Source organism: Argopecten irradians, chromosome 5 (genome assembly GCF_041381155.1).
Source record: "Argopecten irradians isolate NY chromosome 5, Ai_NY, whole genome shotgun sequence".
Taxonomy (NCBI): domain Eukaryota; kingdom Metazoa; phylum Mollusca; class Bivalvia; order Pectinida; family Pectinidae; genus Argopecten; species Argopecten irradians.
In genome coordinates this window covers 8,579,155-8,595,272 of record NC_091138.1, presented here as the reverse complement: position 1 = coordinate 8,595,272, position 16,118 = coordinate 8,579,155, and the positions used below count along the sequence as shown (strand labels likewise).

The 16,118-nt window shown below is 34.4% G+C and overlaps 1 protein-coding gene across 3 annotated transcripts; it reads left to right on the top strand.

The window, feature by feature from the left end:
• The first annotated feature begins 79 nt into the window (after positions 1-79).
• LOC138322790 (QRFP-like peptide receptor) lies at positions 80-13,269 on the top strand. 3 transcript variants are annotated; one of them, XM_069266896.1, is made up of 7 exons: positions 80-3,173; positions 4,134-4,276; positions 4,395-5,004; positions 6,109-6,542; positions 7,012-7,113; positions 10,222-10,387; positions 12,938-13,269. In XM_069266896.1, the coding sequence occupies exons 3-7, from the start codon at positions 4,635-4,637 to the stop codon at positions 13,027-13,029; spliced, it is 1,164 nt and encodes a 387-aa protein (XP_069122997.1). In that variant the 5' UTR covers positions 80-3,173; positions 4,134-4,276; positions 4,395-4,634; the 3' UTR covers positions 13,030-13,269. The 3 variants fall into 3 exon arrangements, with proteins under 3 accessions (XP_069122997.1, XP_069122999.1, XP_069122996.1); XM_069266898.1 differs by adding an exon at positions 10,966-10,990 and having other exon boundaries at positions 80-4,276; XM_069266895.1 differs by having other exon boundaries at positions 80-4,276.
• Positions 13,270-16,118: the final 2,849 nt, after the last annotated feature.

Here is a 16,118-nt window from a genome sequence, read left to right as displayed (position 1 = left end):
ACTGGAAGTCTATAAATAGCATACACTAGGAAAGTCGTCAAAGTTATAAACATGGACGGGATAAAAGTCATAGACTTGGGATGCCGGAAACAGCGGCATCCGTTCTTGGTACATCGAGTACTCTTCATATTTTATCACACACATACACATATCATAGCAATTATATAATAACTTGTCGTGTATGTTTCATTTATAACCTGAACTCTAACAATACAGCGAAAATCGACAATTGGCGTTTTCTGAATTAGAAAGCAAAATTAATGCCACTATAGATTTTTTTTTACTTTTTGCTCGAACGCTTATTTTACTTCCATAGGTCGTTTCGGGAATCATTCATAGAATTGTAAAATTCAACGACCCTTGTTTGTAAAAAATGTATTTCATACAACATCAAGTGGGTCTAGATCTACAATCAGCGACAAACCACGAAAGAATGTTCCAACGATCATGTAATGTAGTACGTTAATTACTTTGTTATGTAGGGTATACGTAATGAAGGACATGTGTACCGTTTATTGAAATGATGTAGATTATCGTGATTTATCCTAACCTATAGCGATTCACGGGTTGATTCCTTGGCTGATAGAGAAAAGATGCAACTATTCTATTAAGTAAATACACAAATCAAGTAAATCAGTTAATGCCTTATAAGGAAAGAAGTTATTTTTATTGAGACATTATTAATGTGTGTTATGTACATGTATGTTTGGTTATCGATCCCTTTTGTATGGATGCAAGGAAGCAATAAAGTTGAATTGAATTGAACTGAATTGAATATAATATCTTGTAATTGACACAGTGTCAAAATGACATGATTTTAATGACACTGGATGACTACTATGTCGGTATCCAGTGGAAATTTCATTTCTGAAACATAAAATAGGAAAATGTTCTTTCCTATTTTTGTCTATTTAGTTTTATATGGTTTCCTCAACATCCATAACAACCAGGGAAGCCATCTCCACTTAACAAAAATAATCATCTTGCTAATATCATATGGTTGCATGGACAATCATTATAATCATTTTGATATGTTTAGTAATAAATCTAAGTCACTCTTTTCGGTGGTCATTACAATTTCATAAATGTACTTGTTGAGTTCTTCTTAAATGCGATATGTGTGGAGGGGGTACAGTTAATGTTAACGAAAGTTATCCTTCCGTCTCTGCCATTGACGTCATTTTGTTACTTCCGCATTTCCTTACATCTCTCGAGGTTTCATGCTGACATCACTTTCACTATATCTTGGACTACAGTTATACAAAAAGATTTTAATTGTTTTACCCTCATTTGGCCTTGTCAAAATAAGCGTTGTTTTTAAAATCGACGTCACCAACTTCACAAATTATGGTAAATTTTAATATGGTCAAATTCTTAACAATCAAGTTGGAATAAAAGTATCATTTTAAGGATACAAGATATCCTGGGAAAGGACAGTTTTGACTGTGACTTGCACAACAAGGTATTTCCTAGTAATACCTTGTAGAGACGTCTCTATAGTAATGTACACACTTCGCTGGCGTTGAAAACAAATGTTAGTTACACATCTCTACCAAAGAACGTGGCTTTGACCATGTCTGTCAATGATAATAAGGATAACATCACATAATATAGCTGAAATCTATATTACCTATTTCGATAATGTAAAACGTTAACAACACATTTACGGGACGCAGAAATCTTCTATAGAAAGGGCATGGGTTACACGATTACAAGGAATACATGCATTCATACACACACACACACACACATCATATGGGCATACAGGGGAGGTCGTCCTTAAATGACCTTATTATGACGTCAAGTCCAACCAACCAACCATCTTTGTGTAGGACATAAACTTATAAATATGAAATATTTTGTTTTTCACCCGACTTGTCCCCGGCCAGTCCTAACCGGCCAGAGACCTATTTATCACTCCGAACATTAATGGACATTGTTTATCTCAGCTTCAGAATGTACCTAATGTAATGTATTTTAAATATCTTCTGTGGAGAAGCGGTAAAGTTACAACTTGTAAACAAGATAAATAGCTATGAATCATAGTTATTTACTAATATACATCGTCATGGTGTGTCTGCTCTAGATCTCTAATTGGAGCGTTCTGTATTACTTTGATGTTTAGTTATTGTTCCGGGTTTATAAATAGAGTGTCCAATCAAGTTTTACCACTAAATGGTTTAGAGTCTTTAGCAGACGTAAAATGTAATAAGATCCGCACATGATTGAGTAACGTCATTGCAATTTGGATGTCGTTACACAAACACGAACAGAATACATATTTATGATAGTAAAAAAGTAGAGAATATGTTATAGATTAGTACGTGAATGAAATAATCACAAAGATTTTAATGATAAAGAATGCCATTTGTTCCTCCAGCATCTTTAATTATAAAGAAAGAATACGTTATGTCTTATTTCATGATGATTATATGACTGATATGCCTTAAAAATAGGGCTTCATGTGCTGAGACTAGCATACAAATCAGAAAGTGAGCGGAGCAAAACTAAACATATTAATAACAATACATCTAAAACGCAAGGCACACAGAAAAACCCACCTTACCCCTTTATATTGTTGTGATTTTTAATTTCTGGTCAATTGATGTCATTTCATATTAATCTAAAATCAAATGGAATGGTTATCACCTATGAGGCAAATATGTTTTATAACATCAAAAAAATTATCACAGGAGAATGTCGTAAGAATTACATAATGCGAATTATATGTGTAATGCAAACAGAAGCGATGCGAAAATGTAGCAAATTGCGGCAAACGTTCATATTGAGGTGGTTTTCTTACATTTCATTCGTTTTCTCTCAAGTACAAATGCTTGATACATTACACGTGTACTTTGACAACTTGTTATAATATACAACAGAGACCTAACTTAAACTTAGTGTCCGGGGAAGGACGAAGTCATTTATAAAATCTGTTCCCATCCTATCTATCCAAGTAATAGACAAATATTGACTAAATCAGCTGGAGCCGTCTCATTACGAACCGCCTTGGGGTGAGGAATGTGCACTGTCAACCACACCAACGATTGTTTATCAAGGAAAATTAAGTTGGATGGCTTGGGACGTAATTATAGATCGCGTACAGGAGCCGCTCTGATAAGGCAGGTAAATGACCCAGGTAGGACGATTAAAGGAAGCTACCGCCGGTACAGGTAAGGAAAGGGATTACCTATACTATAGGTAAAGTTACAGACTGTAACGCCTGGTTTCAAATGTCGAATTAACTATTCATCATATCGCGTTTTAAGTTTGTGTCGGGGCCTGGTACATAAAACTCACTGTGCCACTGTAACCATTCTTGCATGGCTAACTCCATGTATATAACATCTTTGCTGTATGTATAATTGCCATTTAGACCTTTTTTATAGGTTAAGAACAAAAATGTAGCTACAATGTACTACTGTGACAGGATAGGTTTTGGTTTCATGGGTTTAATAAATCATTTGGACTGCTATATGTTGGTATGTATCTTCATCCAACAAGCTGTTGTACATATATGTTCCCCCTATGGCAATGGAAAATAGTTTCTTTAAAACACCATTATCATAAATTATTGGGAAATCGTCTTAAGCTATACTTACAATACTTACAGTTAAATATCGTTAAATAAAAATGTTTTTATTTCGGCTTTTGACTTAACCTTTCACAACATATACATATAAAAAAAACGCGAATGGCTTGATAGTTTCGTCAACTTCAAGAAAACGAGGCTCGACTAGTACTGTACATTATTCTAATATATTTGTCATATAATTAGCAATGCCACCTTCTGTACTTTTCATACTAAAAAAAGTTTTTTTTTTTTAAACAACAATAATGTAAAGTAGTGCATATTTGAATATCACTTTTGGTTTATAATTTCCTGTTATTTAACATTTAGTGAATGTCGGTAATACTGGATGAAATATATTATCTGTAGATTAAAGATATAAAGAAGGTTGAAGTATTTCATTGATAAACATTTTCCGTGTTACTTGGGGGCAGCTTCAGTTCGGAACCAATTTGCCTTCGCCCTAGTGTTAATATTTTTGCGAAGAGTCTTCGACACATAACTATTTCATCTGTATTATTAATTGGTTTTAATATTTCTTACGATTCTTTTTCACATTTAGTTCTGCACTTTGTATCAATAATGTAACGCCTGAGCTGAAGGTTACGAACTCTATAACCCGACCACTGACGTAACAATGGAGATAAGATGGGTGACAGTTTGATCGTCTGAGGAACACTGGGAACTTAGCGACTGTCCCAGCTGGTAAGATAATAACACTTATAGTCTATTGTAGAAAATTTGACAATTAAAGCAATCATAGAACTATTTGATTAAAGGATTGCCATTTTTTATGCTAATTATCATTAATCGTTGTTGACAGGTGAAGATGAAATCACATTTACCCGGTGTGTGACCCTATTAACTACGGAAACTAATCAAAGCAATAATTATGGTGCATATATGAAACGCTTGCTTATTTGATCCTTTTCTTGCGGAAAGAAATGTCAATGAAAGAAGATTGAACAGCCAGACACAATTGTGAAAGACTCTAGTTTGGTAAAAAACTTTTGGGTAACAGTCATCAGTTGCTGTTTCAAGTGGATTTCTTCTGGGCTTTACAATGAGTTTTGCAGGCATTGGCAACAGGACTTGTGTTCCCGGTGAGCCGGTCCAACCTTCGCCACATCTACTAGCCATGCTAAAGTACGTAGATGCACCGCCGCTTCCTGTGAAGCCTACCTGGGAAATATCACTAAAAATTCTGTTTTATGTTTTGTCGTTCGTGGTGGACGTGGTGGGAAATGTGATTGTTATTCTCATTATATACCTGAACAAACGGATGAGGTCTACTACAAACATTCTCATCCTTAACCTGGCTATATCTGATATCATGGTAGGCCTGTTCTGTATGTGGGTCCACCTTGGTAACCAAATCAATGCTAACTGGCCATTCGGACCATTTATTTGCAAGGCTAGCACTTTTACGCAAGGTAAGTATCATCTTAAACTTTTTGTAATATTTCACTGATCATGAAATTGCCAAGCGAGTCATATTAAACTACTTGTGCTTTTGAAATTTCTTATTTAATAGACATTTACGTTTCTCACAAGTTTAAAATTGTCATGGAAAGGCCTATATACATTTTAAATTCTCAGCCAAGGGTTCGTTGGGCCATTGTCAGTTATGTTAATGGCCATTGTTTCGTTTAATATAATATACATATAACCATGTTAATCTAAACAAAGGTACACTTTATATAAACTTCCGAAATGCACAATATTATTGACCATTTCAACCAGAAAGAAGAATAACAAATTAAAGCAACTGGAACGTTTCGCGTTTTTTAGCTCACCTGGTTTATTGATAAGGGTATACTCTCACCTACTCTCGGATTAAATTTTATCTAACATAGTAATGAACTGCAAAATATCAAAATATCTCAGTGTCAAAAATGACGAGCTATATGATATAAAATTAGTCCTAATATTATTTATTTTAAAGTTTATCTATTCACATCTAAGTTTGGCGTCTTTTCCGAGCTTCGTTTATAGTCGTCTGCTATAGGTAGTGTAACGTGCATCGCCATTTTATAGAAAACGAATTAATTTTATAACATGCATAACGGTCATGTCTTGTATCACCAATGCATTTCTTAATTTAAAATTATTCATAGGTAAAAGAAGTTTACGGAGTTAGTTAAACTAAGTTTTTCTTAATGTCTGTACTGCTTTCAAATGGAGAATGTGAAGTTATGGTTTTTCCTTAAAGTAAATAACATCGATAAAACCGTGAAAATAAACGCAAAATGCCATTAAAATTCCTTTATTTTCGAATCCTTGCGTATGCTTTACAAATTGCATTACAATTAAACTATTAAACGTTGTCCATCAATTACATAGGTTTGATAGCATCGTGACTTCGCTAAGTATTAAATCGAAGTTGTATGTTTTGCAACATACTTTGTGGATGTGAAAAAGATGATAATTTACGTATGTTTTGTATATCTTTTTCATTATACCCCGATATTTAATTAATTACTTTTATATAGTTTTTCAGACTATTCTGCTATTTTGGATTTAATTCTATATTCCAGTGTTCGCTGTTACCTCGAGTATACTGACATTGACGGTGATTTCAATAGAGCGATTCTTCGCTATTGTGTTTCCATTGTGGGGTAAGATGACCCAGTGTACCATGGGGACGTCTATAGCGGTATCCTGGCTAGTCTCGGCCGCAATAGCAGCACCACAACTGTTTGTGAGGAAAGTCATAAGGTATGAATTCAGGAACAGAGATGAAGTTTTCTGTACCGAAATTTGGCCCAAATTTTACAAGAACGCTGCGTGCGTGTCGCACGAGCCTGGCAAGATGACGTATTATGTAATAGAAGGCATTGTTATGTACGTCATTCCAGTCGTCATAATGATCGGCGCCTACACCGTCATCGCGATCAAACTGCTGCTGAGAAAGGCGCCCGGAAATAACATGCGCTCAAACTCTTCGTCACAAGACAGGACACGTAAGAAGGTGAGTTTGGTTGATTTCCATGTTAAATTATTGTTTGTAAAATCTCTGAAGTTTGTTCATAGTAAGTATAGCAGATATAATGTTTGTCGGACATGTTTTAGTACTACTATAGAAATTGGTCTTTGGTAAAATCTACTTTGTTTAATGTATAGTTGAAAGTGATGAAATTGCCAAAATTATTAATAGAAAATTAAGAAATAAATGACTATGTTAAGAAATAATTTTTCAAAAGATACTTTAATTGTTGCAATGTGAAAACGTATAGACAACATTTCCGTATTATAAAGTGTAAAATGTACTCTTAGTGTAGAACAGTATCCTCAGTGTCTCATTTCTCAATTATGTCGGCTCATCATTAAAGGCGATAAAACGCTAAGAAGAGCCTGTTAAGTGTTTAGTACATCACATGACCTGTATTTATCACTGTCACATCCTGTTCTCTCACCTGTCCACCTCACCTGTCCTCCAGGTAATCAAGATGCTGGTGGTCGTACTGGTGGTTTTTGTGCTGTGCTGGACTCCACAGCAGTACTTCCTTCTGTGGGAGGTGTTCAGGTCACACACCACAAAGGTAAGTAGGTTATGTCATGTACCGGTAATACTCGACAAATACACATCAAACACATCGGTCCTGTTAACACTAGTCCAACAACAGTGATTAATCGGTGGGAGAAGTACATGTATAGTCGTCAGTAAAATTCTAGGAAAAATAGGTAGTGAATAGCTTTGTTTATCATAAAATGATAGTGTTTCTGTGTTTTGGTTAGCTTAAAAAATATCAAATGGCAATGTGCAACACTAAATTGTGAAACTACATATAGATACTAAATTGCTCTCGATATACATTATCTAACAATGTTGAATAGCATCACAGATTAGAGAGATAGTTAAGGCTTCAGCCACTTTATCCTGGGTTCATTGTATAAATGTAAGATGCGATAATATTTTAGAAATATTGTTTTGTTTAATTATTTTGCATCTGAATTCGTCTTACTGTATGCAACAATTGATTATGTCCCCTAGCTGTAATATATAAGATTTAAAAAATCGACATGTTCAACTTAAAAGGTACTGAACAGCTGGTAAACAGGTTGTCATTGTTATACATACTTTACCGGATGATCTACTTGTGTTTGTTGCCGTATGCTTCGATAGGGTTGCACATTAAATCGTTGGTTGATATTGTAGATGGAAACAATTAACTTAGTAAAGCCGCTGAGAAACAACCCAAGGTCTTGACATGGTTACGATCCGAAAGATTATATATGTATATTCATTCATCACTCAAATTGGCAATGGCTAAATAATCATTAATGTGATGTTATAATAGCCAATTTATTCATCAATTGAATTGCATACTTTATTGGAAAAGTTATAACAGAGTTGATCAAGATACAACAGTTTATAAAAATCATTTGAAACAGATTATAAAACGCGAATGGGTGTAATATCATGTAAATAGTTTTTATTTTGTTTACAAAAATATGGTTTAAAAATTCTGTTTAAACAAGTGACACTTTGTATGACTATGTATCACTTCCTTGGTATACTTGAAAACTAAGTTGATGAAAAGTTTGTATGTATCAGGTCTAACCTTAGGTATCACAGTTGATTCGAAGATTGTTGTGTTGCTGGTAAATTTGGGCAAAATTCCCACCAAATTCTATATTTCATTTTATTAATTCTACAGGGTTCAGTACATATATCTGTCACCAAATCCCATGTCATTATATGTTTACTAGTATTTATTGCATATATACTAGGAGCACTGGTTTGACCGGATTTGACTTTACGAATGCATACTTCGGCATTAAATTACCTTCTTGTGTGATTCATGGTCCTATAATTCTCCTAGGATTGCAAACAAATTGAATAAGGCCCTCAAGAAGGCAATTTAAATGCTTATATTTTCTCTTTCTGTTATTTTTAAGCCAACCTGTAATGTACAATTTTATCGCTATTGCCAAATAAAATTCCTCGCTGCCCCTATCGGTGTAACCCTTACCCTAATAAGTACCTCCGATGTCATCACAACCCCCGACGTCATTCGCGGTAAAAATAAGTCCATGGAAATAAACAAAATATACTAGTACACTTCCAACATTTTAATCAATGTGTTCCATCTTAAGGATATTCAACATTTTAAAATCATACAAGCTCAAATAACGTAGAGTAAATTGTTTTTTTTTATTCCGGCGGCACGCAAGTACGCACAAAAAAAGCGCATTACGTCATGACGTTATTCAGAACGACGTCAAAATACATGTTAAACATATCACTACACCAACGGGAGTTGGAGGAGAATTATGATTTAATAAATTCCCTTTTTGTTAGTAAGATTATATACCTGTAGTGTCAGTCCCGAGCAAATGGAAGTATATAGAACATATTTGACTTGACTCATGAAACCTGACAACCTCGGTATACGAACTAATTTTAGCGGCGACTTGATTTCGCGTTTCCAAACCTTACGAACCTGTCACGGCGACTTGATTTCGCGTTTCCATACTTAACAGCCTGTCACGATGATTGAATTTCGCGTTTCCATACCTAACAAACCTGTCACGGTAATTTAATTTCGCGTTTCCATACCTAACGAACATGTCATGGTAATTATATTTCGCGTTTCCATACCTAATAACATGTCATGGTAATTTAATTTCGCGTTTCCATACCTAACGAACATGTCACGGTGAGTTAATTTCGCGTTTCCATACCTAACGAACATGTCATGGTAATTTAATTTCGCGTTTCCATACCTAACGAACCTGTCACGATGATTTAATTTCGCGTTTCCATACCTAACAAACCTGTTACGGTGAGTTAATTTCGCGTTTCCATACCTAACGAACATGTCACGGTAATTTAATTTCGCGTTTCCATACCTAACGAACCTGTCACGGTAATTTAATTTCGCGTTTCCATACCTAACGAACCTGTTACGGTGATTTAATTTCGCGTTTCGATACCTAACGAACCTATCAAGTGAGTTAATTTCGCGTTACCATACCTAACGAACCTTTTACGGTGAGTTAATTTCGCGTTTCGATACCTAACGAACCTACCAAGTGAGTTAATTTCGCGTTTCCATACCTAACGAACTTGTCACGGTGAGTTAATTTCGCATTTCCATACCTAACGAACCTATCAAGTGAATTAATTTCGCGTTTCCATACCTAACGAACCTATCAAGTGAATTAATTTCGCGTTTCCATACCTAACGAACCTATCAAGTGAATTAATTTCGCGTTTTCATATCTAACGAACCTGTCACGATGATTTAATTTAAGCGTTTCCATACCTAATATATGGTTATATATAAGTTAATATATGTTCACGATATTAAGTGGCATGGTTCCACTATACTTGTGTCTGTGATAAGAGCATTATCGCGGTGTTTAATTTTCGCGGTTTCTTATCCTCTCCGAAATACGTGAAATTGATTACCACTTGAAAATATATTGGTTAACAGTATTTGGGGTCAACGTTAACAATAAACAGAACGCCACTAATACGATTAACAAGAAACCATATACATTACAACCATCCTCTTGACTTTTAAGGTAATGCAATTTCACATTAATTATTTGGACTAGACGTACTATCAACAACATAAAAGAAATGGGTTATCATCGGAAAAAAATGTCTCGATTATCAGATGATTGCTTTATATTTTTAGACGTCGAAGATCGTGCCGACTATCAAGTACATAGCTGTGTACTTTGCTTACCTGAACAGCGCCATCAACCCGATTCTGTACGCAGGCTTCAACGAGAACTTCCGGCGAGGGTTTACTGAGGCATTCAAGTGTAGTTTGTGGAGAAAGAAGAACCGAGTGACTCCAGGTACGCCGAGAGTAGAGCTAATCCATTGTCAACATTTCCATCTGGCTTTATATTATAATACCTTGTGGGGGACACACACCAGGATTAATATAGGTCGCTAGGGACCGGGTTTAATAATTGCTAGATTTAAATGAAAATCATTTATCAAATTAGCAAACTATTTGTTTAATTGAAATACTTATAATCTGGTAAGTCTTAAGGTTATTTAGTTGATAACGATAGAAACTTTGTCTCAATATCGTATGTCATCGGGGACAGTGGTATTTTTGGGATGTGTTTCCTTATACGAGTGGAAATGTTTACCCATTTTATAGCGCTATTTTACTAACTAATAATGACCTTTGACAAATCAGTTGTCCGGCTCATATGATGCCGAGCATTCTCGCGTCGCGGCCAAGCACAAAACAAGATACAATTTTAATTTTAGTCGTCCATTACAATCATGCAATATCGACAGGAGGTACAACTTTAATATTCTACGTGCAGGACTACATTCGTAGACAGTTTAATGTAGGTTAGTAAAGCCATTGATAGATTTATCTCGTATGTATATAATATGTTTGATTGATTGACAACAGCTGGTGGACTGAGCTGTACAACCATGTACGTATGTTTTACCTGTTTGCTAGTGGCGTCCGTTGCTTCATACATTGCATTTTGTATTCAAACGAAATTGAAATAGATCGTTTGATAACTAAGCCAATAGATCTCTACGATAAATCTCCCTGTGGTTTTTCTATCGGTTTCTTAAACCTGAAAACATGGTTTGAGTGTATATGATAGATAATTTTCAACAAAAAATGTTGACGGTACTTAAGTGCCGACTCACAATTGATTTCCACACGCACAACCAGCAAAAATGCATTAAATGATTTAATATCATTGGTTTAAAGAATATGTGGTAAAAGTGCATCATATAGCAAAAATGTGGCATTGTGGTGTATGGGATGTATGTCAAGACGGGTTTCGGTTTGTCTAATGGTTCCATTGAAAATTATCTATATGTTTTATTGAGCCTAACTTTACCGGTCGTTGATAACATGATATAAACTATACTATTATTATTATTCGGACAATTATACACAGTTGATGTCCTACGTTCATGTATGTGTTCATAGCTCTCACAGAGTTGTCTCCCATGCACAGTGATTATTACTATTTTAATTCAACTTATGTGAAGCTATCAAAAGTAAATTAATATAATGGAATATGTATAAAATATTATCCCATCTTTTTGAAAAAATTGTGTTATTTATAATATTGGTTGTGACAACAGTCTAGTTTTCGATATTACTTTAACTTGTCAAGTGGGTAATTTCGGAAGTAGTAATTGAAATAAGAGAATAATGAATTCAAACATGACCTTATAAGATTTTGAAACAGCTTTTATTTTCTTAAGCAAAAAAATAATATTGTGGCTTTTCGATTTTCGTTTAAATTATTAAGAACTGCATGACATGCGGTATCACAGGGGGCCAACTCAATGAAAATGGATATTGTCATACATTTTTATGTATTTGGTGGATGGGCTGATGAGTATATATGACAGTCATGTGATTTTTTTTCCAAAAATACCAGATTTGAAAAATTGTTAAAAAATCTGGATATTTACTATAAAACAGAGAAAGGGACGACAGTCGCCATATTGGATTTTTCACCCCCACCTCGATTAAAGTTAATTTTTTCACAATAGTATACCTTTTTTCCTAGAGTCATAGTCACGCATCAGTCCTCCGATAATCCATAATTACACACATACCATGCAAAAGCATATAAACGATGTCTATATAGTCAAACGCAATATTTTAATCCAAAATTACCGGCGCTTTCTGACTTGTGACATCGAAAGCAACGTTCTAGTGAAGAGCGATTAGAGTGACTTCCCCTGCAATGTCATTCAATGGGTTTAGTCAGAGGTATTCCGATACATTTTAATGTTCAAATTTTCCGCGAAAACAAACGTATCGGAATATCTCTGATTAAACCCATTGAATTACACTGCAGGGGAAGTCACTCTAGTCGCTCTTTACTAGGACGTTGCTTTCGATGTCACAAGTCAGAAAGCGCCGGTAATTTTGGATTAAAATATTGCGTTTGACTATATAGACATCGTTTATATGCTTTTGCATGGTATGTGTGTGATTATGGATTATCGGAGGACTGATGCGTGACTATGACTCTAGGAAAAAAGGTATACTATTATGAAAAAATTAACTTTAATCGAGGTGGGGGTAAAAAATCCAATATGGCGACTGTCGTCCCTTTCTCTGTTTTATAGTAAATATCCCGATTTTTTTAATAATTTTTCAAATCTGGTATTTTTGGAAAAAAAATCACATGACTGTCATATATACTCATCAGTCCATCCACCAAATACAAAAATGAATGACAACATTCATTTTCATTGAGTTGGCCCCCTGTGAACTGCATGACATTGCGGTAAGCATATAGCAGGCGCTTTGGACTTTATAGCGAAAAACATACTCAACTTGAGTCACTTTTATGAATTATCACATGTGTTTCTCATCTATATAATATTTTATCTCATAGGTCCGGCAGAACGATCTGTTGTTACCGCGTTTGATGCCTCTAAGGGTGGAGGTGACAGCAGCGCAGGGGTGACACTTCACAGCCACGCATAGAGATACCACGTGATGCTACTACATGGGGTACCATGGGTATATCACGTGAGACTAGGACATGGGTTACCATAGAGATGAGAAGGCACCGGAGATATAATACAGAATCACGCGCTATTAGTACACTTGTTACCATAGCGATAACATATGACATGAATGTATTACCTTAGCGTTGTCAAATGACACAACGCAATAGGTAATCTAAATAGATACATCCTGACATGATAAAGGAGTTACCATCTTTGATCTCGTGCAGTGTAAATTATTGGTGTGCTTTTGATGCCACGTGACAATTTTAGAGCAGCAATAAGATAGTAACATAATGTCACGTGCAACACGTCCTCTAAACTGTCATCATGTTTGTGACATCCTGCATAAAAAGTGAACTCGAGTACACGACACAGATTGTGGTTTCACCACACAAAAGACGTGTCCAGTGACATTACGTGAACATTTCTGATAGTAACCCTTCTAGACTATTTACTTAAGCCGTCCGTGTTGATGTTGGTGTTTATATATTATCTTCTCTGATCATATCAGAAATATGAATTTTAAAACTTCACGGGAAAAAGTCTTTACTGCTTAGTCGTATCTGTGCATATAAATCTTCAATGTTACATAGTATTATAACAAGATCCATGGTATGTGCATTGTTTGTTAAGTTTGTTTACCTTAATGTTTATAGGTGATATTTATTTATTGTTTGATTTGTTTTTTTTTTGCTTCTTGTCTACTCCAAATATGTCGAGTCCTTGCTGATAAATTAAGACGTAAATCTATAATCTCATATTGTTGTTGTTTAGAAATGAAAATAAAGTAATAGCAAGACGATATATAAACATAATGGTACGTTTGCATATTACAGAGTCATCCCTCCTTCTGGGTAGGTACTGCTTGTTATGTTAAGTATTAGTTAGCATAACAATATATGTTGCAGTGAAAACAACGTAATTTGTGCTCATAAAGTAATACAATCTGTAATGAAGACATATCGTACGTATACATTTCTTAGTTGTTAAAGGGAGGCAATTCATGTAGGCTTTAATATAACATGATTTACCATATATTATCTTTTATACCAAAGTGGATTATTCCAAATGTAAAACTTATTTATCGTATTTTATGGCAAATGTATAATAAATGTTAAAATTCATTAAATAAAATCAACCAACCTATTATCAAGAATTCCTTTGTCTTTTCGTTACCTCCGTGACTTAATCATTTGTATACTGCTATATAAACTTTGTAATATAAACACACAAAAACAGAAAACGAAAGTATTTTATATCAGTTATGATGATGTCGGCGAAAAGGATACATTGACTAATCACTTTTGAGTTTAGATAACGGTTTCTATTTTATCATTTGTTCCAGATTATCGTGTATTGTTCATTACTGTTTTTTTCATTCCGATGGCCGAATAGGTTTTCTGAGTATGTGAATAATGAAAATACACAGGTAATCAAAAATCATCATTTGTTTGTTTGATGAAATTTACGTCCATTTAACAGACAGGATTATATAAAGAATGTACATGTATGTTGTTGTTGCGTGTGTGAAGCGCGTGGCGCGTGCTTCGGGAGGCTACAGTATATTCGTGTAGTGTCTTCTTGTAAGAGAAGAACGGAACTCTTGCCCTTTTTATAGTGTTTTTTTCGCTGAAGCAATGCCGCCGACCAACCAAACGAGCACATCCAACCCAGTCACATTATAATGACAACGAACAAACCAGTAGTCCAGTAGGAGTAGAAACTACCTCTTTTATAGACCTATGTATCCACCAAATATTTCCAACATTTTGAGAAGTACAATACTGACAATGCATAGGTTTTAATTCAACAAGTAAAACTAAGAGCTTAAAATGATTTTGGCAGTACTGCCAAAAAATCATTGTAATTAATTAAATATACAGTGCAACCAAATCAGTACATACTGTCTGACCATAAAGCAAAGCTGTGGTCTACAGCTTCACTTCACATTTTTCCAGTGTTAATAGTCTGAGATTTCTGGTATGTTTCCATCTTAACATACAGAAGGCATACAAGCAAGATAAGTATAAATTTAATCCAAAGGTAGGTCAAATCTTACTTTTAAAAAAAAATTTAAAGAGATTTTACATGGGTACAAAAAACATTTACATATGATATTCAATATTCATTATTTCAATCTAAATCGTAATATTCATTTATAAATTTTAAATTTCTCTAATATTGTAAACCAAGTTATTTACACGGGCTGCTAGATATAATGCACTCTCAAGGTGTTCATTGAAAAGACAAAGTTTACTCTCTCTGTAGAATAATATATATGCATTGTATATATTAATTTGTTATTAAGTGTTTTTACATATATATGGTCACTCAACTGAATTATATCATATCTGAAAAAGAGCCAGGAAAAAATAGTTGCAGTGTAGACAAAGTAGTTTACAAATCTTAATCTTCATAGGCGGAAATCTCAAGCGATGTAATATGGACACCCATGCAAATATTACATTCAAAGTCAAGCAAAGAATTCATATTATCTCAGTCAATGTAGAAGGATTTCAATGACCAGTTGATGATATAGCCTGCAACTTGAAAGCAATATGAGACCAGGACTTACCGAAGAATGTAATTACAATATGATCGGCTAGATATTTTTAAATAACTGAAATCCTAAGGGAATTGACGATATTATGATATCGACTACATTTGTTCAGGTATTATAATTTAAGACTTTTACATATATTTTCTTGCAGCAATGTAAACAATATTCATTCCAAAATCAGCCAACTTAAATACTAAGATATCATTGCTTGGTCAACTATTCATTCCAAAATCAGCCAACTTAAATACTAAGATATCATTGCTTGGTCAACTTGAAGAAGGTGATAAATGTATGCATTAAAACTGAAGAAAATTATAACGGAAGTAATAATTATTGAAATAGAAATAAGTATTTTGATGACCCGATAATAAATATTTCTTTATCTTTCAGAAACACGACCAGTCCTGTGTCTATGAGATAAGATCTATGTATGACGATTGTAAAATTAGGTCATTATCATTTGTTTACCTAGGTGTAATGACAGACATTGATAGTTTGCAGAT

What these genes read in the sequence shown, in the direction of transcription:
- LOC138322790 (XM_069266896.1), top strand. Translation starts at nt 4,635, where the DNA reads ATGAGTTTTGCAGGCATTGGCAACAGGACTTGTGTTCCCGGTGAGCCG. An exon ending in AAGACAGGACACGTAAGAAG is followed by an intron (nt 6,543 to 7,011) that starts GTGAGTTTGGTT and finishes CCTGTCCTCCAG; the next exon opens with GTAATCAAGATGCTGGTGGT. An exon ending in TCAGGTCACACACCACAAAG is followed by an intron (nt 7,114 to 10,221) that starts GTAAGTAGGTTA and finishes TTATATTTTTAG; the next exon opens with ACGTCGAAGATCGTGCCGAC.